At 44.6% G+C, this 17,989-nt stretch overlaps 1 protein-coding gene across 8 annotated transcripts in view; it reads left to right on the top strand.

Annotated features, from left to right (window-relative positions):
- The window catches only part of FAM3A (FAM3 metabolism regulating signaling molecule A), a 104,219-nt gene that overhangs the window by 26,017 nt on the left and 60,213 nt on the right, over positions 1–17,989 (top strand). For 4 of the 8 annotated variants that reach the window (XM_077478793.1, XM_077478794.1, XM_077478790.1 and 1 more), the window contains exons 2-3: positions 2,086–2,155; positions 16,563–16,673. In XM_077478793.1, coding sequence (XP_077334919.1) covers positions 2,143–2,155; positions 16,563–16,673 — 124 coding nt within the window. In that variant the 5' untranslated portion in view covers positions 2,086–2,142. Of the gene's footprint in view, positions 1–2,083; positions 2,156–16,562; positions 16,674–17,989 lie in introns of all 8 variants that reach the window. The other 4 variants (XM_077478796.1, XM_077478795.1, XM_077478792.1 and 1 more) reach the window with 3 other exon arrangements.

Below are 17,989 nucleotides of genomic sequence, written 5' to 3'. Positions count from 1 at the left end.
TAAGGTCCGTTGGCATGGACCATAGGGTGAGTACATGGATTGAAAACTGGCTACAAGTGCGAGTTCAGAGGGTGGTGATAAATGGGGAGTACCCGGCATGGTCAGGGATTGGGTAGTGGGGTCCCCCAGGATTCTGTGCTGGGACCAATCCTATTTATTGTGTTCATAAATGACCTGGAGGATGGGGTAAACAGCTCAATCTGTATTTGCGGCCGATAATAAGCTAAGCAGGGCAATAACTTCTTCACAGGATGTGGAAACCTATCAAAGATCTGAACAAATTAATGGGGTGGGCAACTACATGCCACATGATGTTTAATGTAGAAAAATGTAAAATAATGCATTTAGGTGACAACAATTAGAATGCAATCTATACACTGGGGGGAGAACCTCTGGGGGAATCTAGGATGGAAAAGGACCTGGGGATACTAGTAGATGATGGGCTCAGCAATGGCATGCAGTGCCAAGCTGCTGCTAACAAAGCAAATAGAATATTGGCATGCATTAAAAAGGGATTAATTCCAGGGATAAAATAATTCTTCCGCTCAACAACACTCTGGTCCAGCCGCATCTAGAGTATGCTGTCCTGTACTGGGCACCAGTCCTCAGGAAGGATGTACTGGAAATGGAGCGAGTACAAAGAAGGGCAACAAAGCTAATAAAGGGTCTGGAGGATATTAGTTATGAGGAAAGTTTGCGAGCACTGAACTTATTCTCTCTGGAGATGTGATACTTGAAATGGGATATGATTTCCATTTATAAAACCGTACTGGTGACCCCAAAATAGGGATAAAACTTTTTTGCTGAAGGGAGTCTGAGGCCGTGTACACACGGGCGGACTGTTCGCCCAACTTTGTCCGCTGAACAGTGTTTCAGCGGACAGTCCGCTCGTGTGTGGGCTTCAGCGGACAGTTTCAGCGGACAGTCTGACGAACAAAGTTTTTCGGAATTCCCATAAGACAGTCCGCTGAAACTTGGTTTGAGCGGACAGTCCGCTCGTGTGTAGGCTTGTTCGTCAAACTAAGTTCCGCGCATGCTCCGAAAGGATTTACACGCCGAAGGTTGCATTGCAGTGTATAGGACGTCGTTTTTCTAGTCCCGTCGTACGTGCCGTTCACGTCATCGCGCACGGTTTCAGCGGACTGTTCGTTCATCGTGTGTGGTCAAGTCCGCTCATGCAAATTTTGAGCGGACTGTTTGTCGGATTGTTTGACAAACTAAGTTGGGCGAACAGTCTGCCCGTGTGTACGCGGCCTAACAAGACACGTGGCCACTCATTAAACTGAGAAGAAAAGAGGTTTAACCTTTAAAGGGGTTGTAAAGGTAAATTTTTTATTTTCTACATAGGTTCCTTTAAGCTAGGGCATTGTTGGTTCACTTACCTTTTCCTTTGATTTCCCTTCTAAATGTTTTTTTTCTTTGTCTGAATATCTCACTTCCTGTTTCTCCTCAGTAAACTTCTCACCATCATCCGAGCTGGTGGTTAGTCAGCCAGAACAGCTTACTGAACAGCTTACTGGGGTGAAACAGGAAGTGAGAAATTTAGACAAAGAAAACAAAGAAAAAAAACATTTATAAGGGAAATCGAAAGAAAAGATAAGTGAACCAACAATGCACTAGCTTAAAGGAACCCATGTAGAAAATAAAAAAATTACCTTTACAACCCCTTTAACTACGTAGAGGGTTCTTTACTGTAAGAGCGGCAAGGATGTGGAATTCCCTTCCACAGGCGGTGATCTCAGCGGGTGGTATGAATAGTTTCTAGATAAGCATCTGAACGACCCAACATACGGAAATATGCAATGCAATACTGGCATATAATCCACGTAGGTTGGACTTGATGGACTTAGTCTTTTTTCAACCTCACCTACTATGCAACTGTTAAAAATGTGTCAGGGACTCACTGCATCCCCCTCACATCTTAAATCTGTAACATGCTGGGAAAAATATATCTTTTGTATGAAGTTGTTTACCTAGAGTTCAGATTTAAATAAAAAGAACATCATGAAAGCTGTAACAACGACCTACAGGTAGGATGTGTAACACAGGATCAGTTATGACTTTAATTTCCTTTTCTTTATGCAGGGTGACTCTGAGAGGGAGATCGCCCAAAGTACCCGAGGCGTGCTTCTCAGCTACATTATGCGGTTAGCAGGTAACTTTTCCAGCTTTGTCTGCAGTGCAATTGTGAGATTTGTTTTGTAATTTGAAAAATGGCAGTTGGAGCATGAAAAAAATGTATCTGTTGTAGAGCTGCACGATTAATCATTAATTGAGATTACTATTAAACCCCCTCACTATTTTAAAACAGCATTTTTACAATTCAGTGCAGAGCCGTCATCAGCTCGCAGCTGCCCAAGAGAAAAAAACAAGCAACCTGCTAAGTTTATCACAACATTGCTCAGAGATAAAGAGAAACATTGTAGCATTTCGTTATTTTAGATCAAAGGAATGAACTTTGGTCTGTAAATGAGGGCAGCTTAACCACTTAAAGGATATGTAAACGTTTGTGTGTTTAAAAAAGTCATACTCTCCTCCTCTGTGCAGTTGGTTTTGTAAAGAGGAGCCCCGATCCTACTCTTCTGGGGTCCCTCCGCAGCGCTCCTAGCCCCTCTTCTCAAGTGCCCCGTCGGAGAAGCGCTCTCCCTTGGGGCACCCATGAGGGCACGCTCCTGTGTTCCTCTGCGTCCATTGACACAGACAATAGGACTCAGCTCTGCCCCCCGCGTTATTGGATTTGATTGACCGCAGCAGGAGCCAATGGCTGCACTACTATCAATCTATCCAATCAGGACCCAAGACACCGGCTGGAGTGGGTGTGCTTGTCCCCGGCGCAGGAACACTTGAGCTCAGGAAAGTTAAAAGGGGGGGGGGGGGAAGACTGGTGAGATGACAAACCGCAAGGGTTTGCAACCCCTTTTTTAAATTTTTGCTAGAAAATTACGTAGAACCCCTAAACATTATTATATATATTATACACACTAGCAGAGACCCAAGAAAATAAAATGTCAGTTGTTAGAATATTCTGTTGCGCTGTATTTGCGCAGCGGTCTTTCAAATGCAATTTTTTTTTTTGGGGGGGATACACTTTTTAATGAGTTAAAAACTAAACAGCAAAGTTAGCCCAATTTTTTTGTTTAATGTGAAAGATGTTACGTCGCAAGAATTGTGATCTTTATTCTAAGCAAAAAAAGTGATTCTCATTTTAGCCGGATTTGTGCAGCTATACTGTTAGCAGAGTTCCATTGGCAGGGCACTGTGTACCTACCCTTGACATGTGACAGTAACCACCATAGCTTTTATTTATATACAAATATGCATTCGATCAGGTTATGTGCCATTGAATGATCTAGAAATAAACACAAATCCACAAGAAAATAGTGGGGAACCAATTGGGGGAAGGAGACGAGGACTTAATTAGAGCTTATTAGGGTTAACTTCAACCGGATAGAACACATTTGGGATCAGTTAGAGCTGAGACTGTGAGCCAGGCCTTCTTGTCCAACATCAATACCTGACCTCTCAAATCGGCTTCTGGAAGAATGGTCAAACATTCCCATAGACACACTCCTAAACCTTGTGGACAGCCTTTCCAGAAGAGTTGAAGCTGTTATAGCTGCAAAGGGTGAGCCAACTCAATATTGAATCCTACGTACTAAGATTTGGATGCCATTAACCACTTTCAGACCGGACCATTTTGCTGGCTTAAGACCAGACCACTTTTTGCGATTCGGCACTGCATCGCTTTAACAATTGCGTGGTCGTGCGACGTGGCTCCCAAACAAAATTGACATACTTTTTTTTCCCCCACAAATAGAGCTTTCTTTTGGTGGTATTTTATCACCCTTGTGTTTTTTTGTTTTTTTTTTTTGTTTTTTTTTTAGCTATAGACAAAAATAGAGGGACAATTTTGAAAAAAACGCATTATTTTTTACTTTTTGTTATAATATCCCCCCCCCAAAAAAAAAAAATATATATATATATGTTTTTTTTTTCCCAAGTGTTCTTCCAGGACAGCCCTTGAGAGATGGAGCTCCTCCCATCGACACAGGACGCATTGCCACAGTTCAAGACGGTCCCTGGTCAGTCATTTGTGTTTCCTCCGTCGGATGAACATGTTGCCAGGAACCTGGAGGCCCCTCTCAGGGGCTGCCTGAAGATCTGTAAGCCATAAGGGACCGGGTCCTGTTTTTTTTGGCTACAGTAGGGTCCATACCTGTTTATTTATGGCTCGGGTACCGTCCAGCTGAACCGGAGCAGACCCGTTACCCTCCTCCTTCCAGTGCCGAGGTGGCCAGGGGCAGAATGACGCCGGTTTCCCCCAGGAGTGGTGAGCATAATTTCCGGCGGAACCGCGTCATCACTGCGTGCCGAGACTTACGTTTTCCTGGTCTCTAGGGCACAGGGAGTAGAGGGAGAGCCGGCGCTGTGCCTGTGCAGTCCCGACCAGCGATACAGGACTAGTGGCGGGATCCGGAGCGGCAGAGGGGGACCATGGAGGCTATTCCCCAGGACACTCCGGCGGAGGCAGGCACCAGCCAATCCCAGGTAGGCTGCCGGGCATGCTATTACTCTGGTGGTTTAAGGAGTTGTGGTGTTTGTAGGCTGGGATCTGTAGTGCCCCACAGTGGTGGTTAACTCACAATAAGGATGTATGCAGTTGGTGGTGATTCTAAGGAGGGACGTGGAGCTGACGCTGAAAATGTTGTTTTCTTATTTTCAGGCTAAAGAGCTCCCAAAGGAAGACAAGGCAGGCCGCAAAAAGTGCCCTAATTGTGGCAATAGGTTATCCTCTGGCTCTAACAAGGCCCTATGCAAGCAATGCATTGCAAGCTTGCTTAAATCTGAGGCAGATTCCCCTTTGGCTAAATTTTTGGGCTCCTTTTTAAAGAGGAAATGGCGTTGACACTTAAGTCCCTCCGGGAGTTAATCACTGATGTAGGCTCAGCTGCCTCCGCTAATAGAATAACTGCAATTTCCTCTTCACCATGCTTTACAACACCCAGCTCAGGGGAGCCCCGTATGGTCAGGGAGCCTAGCCCCACATTGATTAGCCCTGATTCCTCTGATGCAGATTCTGATCAGGAAGAGGATCAAGCAACATCTAAAGCCTCAAAGTATAAGCTGTCTCTTGAGGAAGTAGATGAACTAATGGGCGCTATCTGTGATACGTTGGAAATTGAGGAGGAAGAAATGCAGTTATCCAGACATAAGATGTATGAGGCTCTGGGGAAAAAGAAAGCAAGGGTTTTTCCGATACATAAAGTGCTTTCTGACCTTATCCTTAAAGAGGAGGGCCGTTTTTTTTTTTTTTTTTTTTTTTTTAAGTCACCAGCTGCAAACACTGCAGCTGCTGACTTAATAAACACACTTACCTGTCCAGGGCGCCCGCGATGTTGGCCGCCCGAGGCCGACTCGGCTCTCGGGTCCCGGCGCCGCCATTCCCTCTAAGGGAAACAGGCAGTGGAGCCTTATGGCAGTACTTTCTGAATGGGACGCGCTGTGTTCTGGAACACACAGTTCCCAGAAGACGCCGCGACGAGGAGAGAAGACAGATCTCCACGGAGGAGGAAGAGGAAGGTTAGGATTATGTGCCTAGCAACAGGCATTTCTGGTAAGTAAAAAAAAAAAAAATTTTTTTCATTTTTTTTTTTTTTTAGATTTTTTTTTGTAATTTTTAATATTTTTTTGTTTTCAGGGTGGCCCTCCACTTTAAGGAGTGGTCTGAACCGGATAAAAAGGTTTTCTTTCCTAATTCTCTTAAGAGAAGGTTCCCTTTTGATGAGAGCCCAGAGGCGGTCTGGAATAAAAATCCTAAACTAGACGCCCCTCTGTCCAAAGTCTCAAAGCAGGCTGATCTGGCCTTTGAGGATATGGGCCGTTTGAAAGATCCAATGGACAGGAGAACAGACATTGTCTTAACCACTTCCCACCCGGCCAATGTATATATACGGCCGGGTGGGAGCCGCCTGCTCCTGATAGGACGTTCAGGAACGTCATTCAGGAGCAGCGGGATCGCGCGCCCGCGCAGCGGCGCGATCCCGATGTGCTCGTGTCACCCGGACACGGCACATCTCAGATCGGCAGGAGGGCTCTGTGATTGGCCCTCCTGATCACATGACGGCCGTGTCCAATCACGGCCGTCATGTGATGTAAACAAACAGCCGATTGCTAGGCAATCGGCTCTCCTCTCCTCACACGGAAGTCACCGCTGAGAAGAGGAGAGCAGAACGCTGCAGCCGGCTGATGATCAGTGAGTATGGGCTGCTTTTCACAGCTTTTTACTCACTGATCATCAGTGTAGTGTAAACACACAACACACCACACAGTGAAAACACAGTCCCCACACATGTCCCCAAAACACACATGTCCCCAAAACATACATGTCCCCAAATAATAAAAACACATGTCCCTAATAATAAAAACATGTCCCCCACATATGTCCCACTAAAATCACATGTCCCAATGATTATCTGCACACATATGTACGTGATCACCTGCACACATATGTACATGATCATTTGCGTACATATGTCCGTGATCACACAAACCAATTATTATACACTTAACGGAATTTTTTTTACCAAAAACATGTAGCAGAATACATTTTGGCTTAAATTTATGACAAAATTTGATTTTATTGGATTTCTTTTCAAATAGAAAAAAGAAAATATTGTTTTTTTCCCAAATTTCCGCTTTTTTTGCGCTTATATCGCAAAAAAAAAAAACCGGAGTCGTGAATAAATAACACCAAAATAAAGCTCTATTTGTGCGAACAAAATGATAACAATTTCATTTGGGTACAGTGTAGCATGACCGCGCAATTGTCACTGAAAGCGCTAGAGCGCTGAAAGCTGAAAATTGGGCTGGGAAGGAAGGGGGTGAAAGTGCCCTGTATTGAAGTGGTTAAAGAGGGCCTGGGATGCCTCTATGGCAGGCTTAAAACCAGCTCTAGCCACTTCTTGTGTAGCTAGAAACCTGGAGTTCTGGTTGTCACAACTGCAGGAACATCTAAAAGCAGGCACTCCTAGGGGGGAGCTTTTGAAAGTCGGCAGCACTTTCAGTGGCAGCAAGGAGGTCAGTATGGATGAAAACTTGGGGGGGGGGGGGGGGGAGAGACGCGGCGTCTAAAACCCGCCTGTGCAGCGTCCCTTTTACAGGAGACTTAGTCTTCGGGCCTGAGTTAGATTCCGCCTTAGAAAGGGCGGTGGATAAAAAGAAAACCTTTCCCGTAAAAAAAAGTTTTCAAAGAAACTTTTTCGTCCCTCTAAGGAACCCTCTAAATCAGAGAAGAGTTCAACCCCCAAAAAGTATTGGTGGGGACATAAGGGGAAAGGGAAAGGGGGCATACTTTTTAACCGCCCCAATCAGGACCCGAAACCCCAGTGACGTCAGGGTTCCTGTGGGAGGAAGATTAAGCAAATTTCTTCCACAGTGGGAAGAGACAACCTCGAATGAGTTTTTCTTAAATATAATAAAAAGGGGTCACGCGCTGGAAATCCACAGCAGCCCTCCCTCAAAGTTTTTAGTGACAACTCCCAAGTCACTGGGAAAAGGCCAGGGCCTTACCTTTACTGATGGGGGAAATGGTGGATCAAGAAGTATTGACACCAGTCCCTATTGGGGACGGTTTTTACTAGCACATTTGTGTGGTTAAAAAAGCCGTCAGGGAGGTTCAGACTAATTATGAACCTCCGTCCACTGAATCGCTCCATCTGTTACAAGAGATTTCGGATGGAGTCCATTTATTACATAAAAAAAATCTCCTTCAGAAAGATTTTTATGGCTACCCTGGATCTAAGGGATGCTTATTTGCATATCACAATAAGGGAGGAGTGCCAAAAATTCCTTCGGATGGCAGTGCAGATAGACACAAAAGTTTACCACTTTCAGTGCAGAGTCCTCTCCTTTGGTCTATCATCCTCCCCGAGGATCTTTACCAAGGTTCTGGGAGAGGCACTAATTCCATTGAGGCTTCAGTTAGTCTCGATTATTTCCTATCTAGACGACCTGCTTCTAACTGCACACTCGGAGAGTCGTCTTTTTTAGAATCTGTAGTTGACTCGATTAGGGTGGATTGTCAGTCAGGAGAAATCCAAGACAACCCCAACACAGGAGATCCTGTTATTGGATCAAGTCTGTAGATCAGAAAATTGTACTGCCGGAAGAAAAATTTTGAATCTGTGGCAGAGAACATCTTTTCTTCAATGCAGCCCCAAATGTACGGTGAGGGAAGTAATGTCTGTCTTAGGTCTTATGACGGCAGCCATTCCAGCCGTACAATGGGCCAGTTTCCACCAAAGAGACCTTCAGGGATTTCTGTTGGAACAATTAAAGGGCAGAGATCTGGAGGAGGAGGAGGTATCGATCCCCTCAAAAATAAAACGCTCCCTCTGGTGGTGGAAGGACAGGGAGAACCTAAACAAAGGGGTTCATTGGGTCCTTCCTATCACTTCAACTCTGACAACGGATGCGAGCAGCAGGGGCTGGGGAGCCCACCTAGCCTCGAGCTGGGTCCAGGACAAGTGGACCCCGGAAAAGAGAAACGTTTCTCCTCCAATTGGAAGGAGCTAACAGCAATCCTAAGAGCTATTTTAGCTTTTCAGCCCACAATACAGGGTCACCATCTACAAGTCCATTCAGACAACATGACGGCTGTATCATATATAAACAAACAAGGAGGTACCAGAAGTCCTCGTTTAATGTTGGTAGCCAGACGCATTTTCCAGTGGGCAGAAGCCGATCTGAAATCCATTTCTGCTGTACACCTGAAAGGGGAGCTGAACAGCACGGCGGACTTCTTGAGTCGACAAAGTTTCGAACCAAGAATGGTCCTTGCACCCAGAGGTATTCAATCTTATAACAACTCACTGGGGAAAACCAGAAGTAGACCTTTTTGTGAGCAAAGAGAATGCAAAGGTTCCCAGTTTTTGCTCGCTAAACCCAGGAGATCAGCCCCTGGCTGTAGATACCTTGCAGACTGTGGACTTTCAGTCTGGCGTATGCATTTCCCCCTCTCATTCCGAGGGTCCTAGCAAGATTCCTCACAGAGAAAACCTGTTTGATCCTAGTAGCACCGTTCTGGCCCAGGAGACTGTGGTTCACAACGTTACTACAATTGACAGACTGTCCTCCTCTAAGGCTTCCCTGCAGAATGGACCTCCTGTTACAGGGACCTCTTTATCATCCGCAGGTGGTCACGCTGTAGCTTTCAGCATGGTTACTGAGGAGGAAATCTTAAGGGGTAAGGGTCTGACAGATGAGGTGATTGCGACCTTACTACAGAGTCGCAAACCAGTCACGAGGGCTGTTTACAAAAAAGTCTGGAGAAAATTTAATAGCTGGCTGAATAGCCGTAAGGAGATAAACATGAATACGGCTAATATTCTACAGTTTTTACAGGAAGGTGTAAACAAAGGGTTAACCTTAAGTACTATTAAGGTACAGATAGCTGCCTTAAGTGTGTACCTAGATGAACACTTAAAGGAAAATCCTTTTGTCGCTAGGTTCTGTAAGGCAGTTGCTAGACGTAAGCCGGTCAGAGTCAACAGAGTCCCATCCTGGGATTTAGCAGTTGTGATAAAAGCTTTCTTGGGGTCACCCTTTGAGCCTATCTCAGAGGCCTCCCTCAGGCTTATTACATTTAAGACAGTACTCCTGGTGGCAATTAATTCAGCCCGTAGGGTCAGTGAAATCCAAGCCCTTTCCATTAGGGAACAGTTTTTACAGATCCTAGAAGACAGAGTCATTCTAAAGACAGACCCTGGGTTCTTACCAAAGGTAGCATCTAGCTTCCATAGGTCACAAGATATTGTCCTCCCCTCATTTTGCCAAAATGCAGCAAATGAGAGAAAAAAACGTTTTCATTTATTGGATGTGAGGAGGTGTATTCTAGAATATCTAAAAGTAACAAATCCATTCAGAATCTGACTCCCTTTTTGTCCTTTTTTCCAGGCAGCGTAAGGGGCAAAAAGCTTCAAAAGTAACCATAGCTAGATGGATTAGGCTAGCTATAGCAGAGGGGTATAAGGCCTTGAATAGAGATCCTCCTGAGGGTGTGACAGCTCACTCCACAAGAGCGTTGTCTGCATCCTGGACAGAAAAAGCTGCTGCCACCCCGGAGCAGGTATGTAAAGCAGCCACATGGTCAAGCTTTTCCACCTTTACAAGGCATTACCGACTGGACCTAATGTCTAGTCAGGATCACTCCTTTGGGAGGAACGTCCTCCAGGTCGTGGTCCCCCCTAATCTGGTAAGTACTTGGGGATTCTCTCAAGGGCTGTCCTGGAAGAACACTTTGGGAAAACTGGAGTTAGTACTTACCGGTAACTCCTTTTCCAGTGGTCTTCCAGGACAGCACGATCCCACCCTTTTATTTGATTATAGTGATGTACTAATGTTATTACCTGTTATGGTTTTATATGTTTTGCAGTTCCATCCTTCGGTTCTTGGTGAATGACTGACCAGGGACCTGAGGGACCGCCTTTTTAACTGTGGCAATGTGTTTCCTGTGTCGATGGGAGGAGCTCCATCTCTCAAGGGCTGTCCTGGAAGACCACCGGAAAAGGAGTTACCGGTAAGTACTAACTCCAGTTTTTTTTCCCCTCAGTTTAGGCCAATATGTATTCTACATATTTTTAGTATTAAAAAAAATGACAATAAGCGATTGATTGGTTTGCGCAAAAGTTATAGTGTTTCCAAAATAGGGGATAGTTTTTAGGCATTTTTATTAATCATTTTTTTTACTTTTTTTTTTTATTGTGACTGCGACATTATGGCGGACACATCGGACATTTTTGGGACCATTGTCATTTATACAGCAATCGGTGCTATACAAATGCAGTGATTCCTGTGTAAATGACACTGGCAGTGAAGGGGTTAACCAGGGGGTGGCAGTGTAGGGCTTAAGTGTTCCTAGGGGCGTGTTACTAACTGTGAGGGGCTGGGCGGTGTATTAGTGAACACTGATCTCTTCTCCAATCACATGGAACAGAGATCAGTGTCACTTGTTGCTAGGCAGAATGGGGAGATGCTGTTTACAATGGCATCTCCCGTTCAGCCTCCCCGAGAGACGATCACGGGTATCCCCGCGGCGATCGAGTCCACAGGACCTGTGACCGGACTCATGGGGGTCCCGACCAGCACGCCGGCGCGCACGCGGTGGCAGGGCGGCCTATAGAAATGGACGTACCTGTATGCCAATATGCCTTCCCGTGCCATTCTGCCGACGTACATCGGCGTGCGTCTGTCGGGAAGTGGTTAAAGTGTTACTAAACCCACAACAGTAAAACCAGTCTATATGCAGAATAGCATGCTTTTTATACTCGCTGTGGAACTTAAGGGGTTAATCCTCTGCATTTGTGTAAAAAGGCTTTTTAATCCTGTATGCATAGATCCTCCCCCTCCTGTACTGTTTATCTGGGGTAGGCCAGCTGAAGCTGAATACACACTATAAAACTTTCTGTAGATTTTTTTTTTTTTTTTCTTCAGATTTACCAAAAACCATATAATATGGGGTAAAACCGAGAGTTTCAATTTGTATGCAATCAGCCAGGCCCTTGCACTACATGGTTTTGGTAAGTCTAAAGCAAATCAGAAGACAAAAGTTGTATAGTGTGTATGGGGGTCTAACACACAGGCAAGGTAGCCAACCTGCACATGCTCAGTTGTGTGTTTTTATGCTGGTTAGAACATTTCCTTGTTCTCTGAGCTAGCCAGGTCACATGATATTGACATACACGTGGGCATGTATACAGGCTATAGTGGAAATCTCCTACTACCTGAACACACAGCTCTGGACAAACTGCAGTTTATTATGTGACCGTTCTATACAGATCACCCAAAAAGGTATATAGATGAACTATTTTCATGTTACTGGGTTTAGCAACATGTTAAAGTTCAAGTGTGTGCAAAGGCAGGCGTCCCAATACTTTTGATAATATAGTGTATGTAATTGTATAATTTGGGATGTTGCAGTGCTTTCAGGCTCTACTGTGCAATGTGTTGGGGGTGCATTCACAATGATTTGCACCACTACACCCCACACAGAGCAGGTAAATTGGCATGTGTTGTAGCAACACGAGTTAAATTCTTGCATTTTGACACACGTTGCCACAACACACAAGTGTAAATGGCCCCTCAAGTGGAACCAAAGCTTTCCAAAAAAACATCTGAAACCTGGTAGGAGCTTGCTTACCCACTTGAGGACCGTCGCATGCCAATGTAAGTCATCAGAATGGCATGTACAGGCACAAGCACGTACATGTACGTGCTTGCCTTCCAGCAGGTGGGGGGTCCGGTCGGACCCCCTCCCGCTGGATGCGGCGGTCAGTTTCGCTTCAGGAGTGATCCGGGATGAGGGGATGGCCGTTGGTTTCTAGCCACCCCCTCTCGATCGCTCCTGGCAAATGAGAAGCTTCCTCCCGCTGTGTATATTAAAAACAGGCAGGGAGGAAGTAATGTCCTTCTCCTCGGGGCGGTCTTTTTGAACGGACTACGAGGAGAACACTGAACGTAAGTGCACCAAAAACTACACTGACATGTAGGCACACAAATCGCCCCCAGATTTCCCCCCTCCCAGTCACAGTGTCACTGATTGCAGTGATCATTTATTTACTGATCACTGCATTCAGTGTCAGTTGTGACAGTAAAAAGTGTCAGGGCAGTTAGGGTAGCCCCCTACCACCCCCCAATAAAGGTTTAGCCCCCTGATTGCCCCTAGAGTTGACCCTTTCACCCCTTTTGCCAGTGTCACTAAGTGATCGTTTTTCTGATTGCTGCATTAGTGTCACTAAGTAGCTAGTTATTTAGGTTCACCGCCAGGTTTTTATAGCGCTAGGTACCCCCATATACTACCCAATAATGGTTTTAACCTCCTGATTGCCCCTAGTTAACCTTTTCACCAGCGATCACAGTATAAGTGACGCTGGTTAGCCAGTTAGTTATTTAGGTTCCCCGTCAGGTTTTTATATAGCGCCAGGGACCCCCATATACTACCTTAATAAAAATTTGAACCCCTTGATTGCCACTAGTTAACCCTTTCACCAGTGATCACCGTATAAGTGTTACGGGTGACTCTGCTTAGTTTGCTTTTATAGCATCAGGGCACCCACCATTTATTACCCAATAAAGGTTTAACCCCCTGATCACCCGGCGGGTGATATCAATTAGGTTTTCGGGTCAGGGTCTGCGTCGCCCCAGGCAGCGCTAGGTTAGTGCCAGTACCGTTAACACCCACACGCAAAACATAAACCTCCCGTAGTGGTATAGAATCTGAACAGATCAATATCTGATCTGATCAGATCTATACTAGCGTCCCCAGCAGTTTAGGGTTCCAAAAAAACGCATTGTTAGCGGGATCAGCCCAGATACCTGCTAGCACCTGCGTTTTGCCCCTCTGCCCAGCCCACCCAAGTGCAGTATCGATCGATCACTGTCACTTACAAAACACTAAACACATAACTGCAGCGATCGCAGAGTCAGGCCTGATCCCTGCGATCGCTAACAGTTTTTTTGGTAGCATTTTATATTTAAATCCGGAAGGCAGTGCTTGGTTTTCGGGGTCCCGTACGTGGCTAGGCTCCCAAAAAGTCCCCCACATGTGGTATCCCCGTACTCGGGAGAAGCAGCAGAATTTATTTTGGGGGTTAATTTGACTTATGCCCATAGCATGTGTGAGCAATATATCATTTAGTGACAACTTTGTGCATAAAAAAATTAAAATTGTAATATTCCTGCAACTTGTGGCAAAATATAAAATATTTCATGGACTCAACATGCCTCTCAGTAAATAGCTTGGGGTGTCTACTTTCCAAAATGGGGTCATTTAGGGGGGTTTTGTGCTATTTTGGCATTTTATGGCCTTCGAAACTGTGATAGGTAGTGAGGAGTGAAATCAAAAATTTGCACCCTTAGAAATCCTGAAGGCAGTGACTGGTTTTCGGGGTGCCGTACACGGTTAGACTCCCAAAAAGTCACACATATGTGGTATCCCCGTACTCAGGAGAAGCAGCAGAATATATTTTGGGGTGCAATTCCACATATAACTATGGCATGTGTGAGCAATATATCATTTAGTGACAACTTTTCGTAAACTTTTTTTTTTTGTCATTATTCAGTCACTTGGGACAAAAAAAAAAAATATTCACTGGGCTCAACATGCCCCTCAGCAATTTCCCTGGGGTGTCTACTTTCCAAAATTGGGTCATTTGGGGGGGGGGGGGTTGTACTGCCCTGCCATTTTAGCACCTCAAGAAATTAGATAGGCAGTCATAAATTAAAAGCTGTGTAAATTCCAGAAAATGTACTCTAGTCTGTAGACGCTATAACTTTTGCGCAAACCAATAAATATACGCTTATTGAAATTTTTTTTTTTTTTTTTTTTTTTTTTACTAAAGACATGTGGCTGAATACATTTTGCCCTAAATGTATGACTAAAATTGAGTTTATTCGATTTTTCTTATAACAAAAAGTAGAAAATATCATTTTTTTTTTTTCTCAAAATTTTCGGTCTTTTTCCATTTATATTGCAAAAAATAAAAATCGCAGAGGCAATCAAATACCATCAAAAAGATTTATTTGTGGGAAGAAAAGGACGCAAATTTTGTTTGGGTAAAACATTGCATGACCGCGCAATTACCAGTTAAAGCAGTGCAGTGCGAAATTGTAAAAAGACCTCTGGTCCTTAGGCTGAAAATTGGTCCGGGGTTTAAGTGGTTAAAGAGGATGTAAACCCTGATGAGTTTACTTCCTCTTTCATTCCCTGCAAAGGTAAAGCATAATGGACTACTATGCATCGCATAGTAGTCCATTATGTGTCACTTACCTGACACAGGAGCCAACGATGTCACCGCTGTCCCCTGTAGTCCGGCACATCCATCTTCACGGTGGGTCTCGCAGCTCCGCCGCTGTCATTCGGCGAAGCTGTGATGACGTCACTCCCGCACAATTGCGCCGTAGACAGCGGTGCCTGTCTTTCGGCAAATATCTCCTAAACCGTGTAGGTTTAGGAGATATTTCTTGGACCTACAGGTAAGCCTTAATCTATGCTTACTTGTAGGTCAAAGTGTGTTGTAAGGGTTTACAACCACTTTAAAGGGATGGTCAGCATTCTTAAAGTGGTTGTAAACCCTTCCAGACCACTTTGTGCTATAGGTAAGCCTATAATAAGCTTACCTGTAGCTACCCAGGATATCTCATAAACCTGAATGGTTTAGGAGATAGCCGCTGTATTTGCATGTGCCAATGTTATTGGCACGTGCGCACAGACACAAACTGAAGCAACTGCATGTATGTGAATGTACTGATACCGGGAAATATCCCCCAGGTGTGATGTCGCCTGCCCGTGCTGTGTATGGGCACCCCAGCGAGGGCTTCGATCCTTCTTCTTTTTTTTTTTGTGGGTTTACACCCACTTTAAAGGGTAACTTCACTTTTGTAGGGGGGAAAGAAAATGTCAAAGAAAAAATATAGCGTGTACAATTGCGATAAAAGACATATTGTAATTGAATGTTATTAAAAAAAAATTACCTTTCCCTTTCAATCTGCACCCGCTGTAATTTTCTATAAATTCAGTGCAATATGGCTACATGGAGTTGTTCTGTACACAGAATGTGTACTGACCACACCCCAGAAACATAATTTCCTGCTTGTGTGGTTGGCTCACTAATTTTGCCTTAAAGGGGTTGTAATGGTTCGTGTTTTTTCACCTTAAGGTGAAAAAAACACCTCGCTGTCATGGGCCCCCCCAGCCCCTCCCATTTACTTACCTGAGCCCGTTCACCTGCTGTCTGTCCCCCCCCCCCCCCCCCCCCCGACGTCCTCTTCTCCACTGAGTCTGGCAGTTGATTGGATAGATTGATAGCAGCGCAGCCATTGGCTCGCACTGCTGTCAATCACATTGAATGCCATGACAGCTGGGGGGGAGGGGGACCAAGTCATACACTTGGCACGCGTGCAAGATAACCCCTGGGGAAAGAGCTCCAGAACAGCAGGATCAAGGCCACTCTGTGCAAAACGAACTGCACAGTGGCGGTAAGTATGACATGTTTTGTTATTTAAAAAAAAAATAATAATCGAACCTATACAACCCCATTAAGTCTGCCTAAGATACAAGTCAGATTTCGGGCAACACCTGCAGCAAAAATGTCATTTTTGGTGAGATATTTCTAAAGGGATGCACGCCCAGCAGATTTCCTCATTGGTGCTCTGCAGCTGCCAGAGCTGAATGATCATTATGAAACCACTCCCATTAGACCCACTTGGCCCAGAGGCACAGAAAAACACAGGCATTTCTTCAGAATAACAAGATGGGAATCTGCAACAAAGGTTGTTATCCTTGTAATGTACATGGATCACCCAGAGGGGAATTATTTTCTCAACAAAAGTGGAGGTATGCTTTAATTGAATCTGTGTTTTTAATATTCCCAAACACCTTGAAAACACCTTGAAGTTTGTGGAAAGCTTTGGAAATGATTTGTTAAAGTTTTGTCTTGTACCCTTCTCGTATACATGCTGAAGCAGTAGTTTGACATTGTTGATCTGGACTAACTTGTTGTTGGCAGGTCCTGTTCGTATTATCGTGGTTCTCCTCACAGTGGGCTTGACATGGATTTTGGCAGGAATTATGTTGGGAGGGCAGGGTGGCTTCCCGAGATTACAGCAAATCCTAGGTGGTAAGTAATCAATTGTTTCTCACTCTCATGACCACTAAAAGCATGTGAAATAGGGTTGTGCCCTAGCAGGCAATTATCCATCCATCTTCAAATTTCTCTGGTAAATGACAAAACTAGAAAAGCTGGTGGGTAAGTGCAAAGCAGACATTTTTTTATTTATTTTTTTATTGCACATTGCCAACCATAAGGTTATTTAGGCTGCATTCACACCTAAACGTTTTCAGCTCGTAAAACGCCCAGCAAACAAAATCCCATTCATTTAAATGACCACTGTTCACATCTGAGCATTTCGTAGCCTGAAACAAAATGCCTGAAGTAAAAAAAAAAAAAGTACACAAGCTTCTTTTTGGGCAGATTACAGGCGTTTTTCTGCTTTTTACATTGGTCACCCTTTGACCTTTGCAAAGTCATAGTAAAAAAACGTGCAACTTTCTGCCTGAAAACGAAACGCTCAGGTGTGAATGCAACCTTAGGCCCCTTTCATACTTGTGTAACTTGTACGTATCTGTGCAGCTTCGAAGTAGTCCCTGTACTACTTTGGTCTGACTTTGATGCAAATTGGGGTTCAAATAACTCAAGTTTACACAGGTATTCCCTGAAATCACGGCCGCCAAATTGCGGCAAAATCGTGCGACTTTGAAGTCGCGCTAGTGTGAAAGGGGCCTTGCTGTCCCATCTCAGGGGGAGCATATGTTGACTTGTAACCTGCTGTGGGGCTCAAAACTAGTGTAAAATGAAAGCTACAGCAACCTTAGTAACCCCTTGTTTTACTTTCCAACAGAAAGGAAGATGAGACCTTGGTTTCTCTGGACCATCTTTGCACCCAATTTACTAAAGCGACATCCAGTCATTTAAACCTCCAGGGGCATTACAGTTTTGTTTTACTGCCCAGTTGAACAGTGCACAGGGCTTTAGCTATTATAGGTACAGATGGCAGGTTCTCATTATAGGTCAGCTTTAGTAGAAGTCTGAACACAAAACATATTAAGGCCCATAGTTTTGGAATGGGATGTCCAACAAGCTCATATAGGTGTAATGAGCAGGTGTTCCCAAATTTTTGGCCATAGTATAACCAGTATTCATGCACAATGTTTGCTTAAAAGAGCAGATTGGATTAAAAAAAAATTTTTTTTTAGATCTCTCTGCCTAGGTGAATGCAACATCAATCCGAAGTCGCATCTGTCCTCTGCTGACACTGCAGTGAGAACAGAGCGATCAGAGATGGCTGATCATTCAGTTCTCTCACTCCGTTCTGAACAGAGAGCCGGGACTGTCAGTTTGCGTCTGTCTGCTCTCCCCTCAAGTGCTCACTGGAC

This window comes from Lithobates pipiens, unplaced genomic scaffold (assembly GCF_037356315.1).
Source record: "Lithobates pipiens isolate NorthernLeopardFrog02 unplaced genomic scaffold, aLitPip1_a1.2 Scaffold_1, whole genome shotgun sequence".
Taxonomy (NCBI): Eukaryota; Metazoa; Chordata; class Amphibia; order Anura; family Ranidae; genus Lithobates; species Lithobates pipiens.
This window is presented reverse-complemented; position numbering and strand designations above follow the sequence as displayed.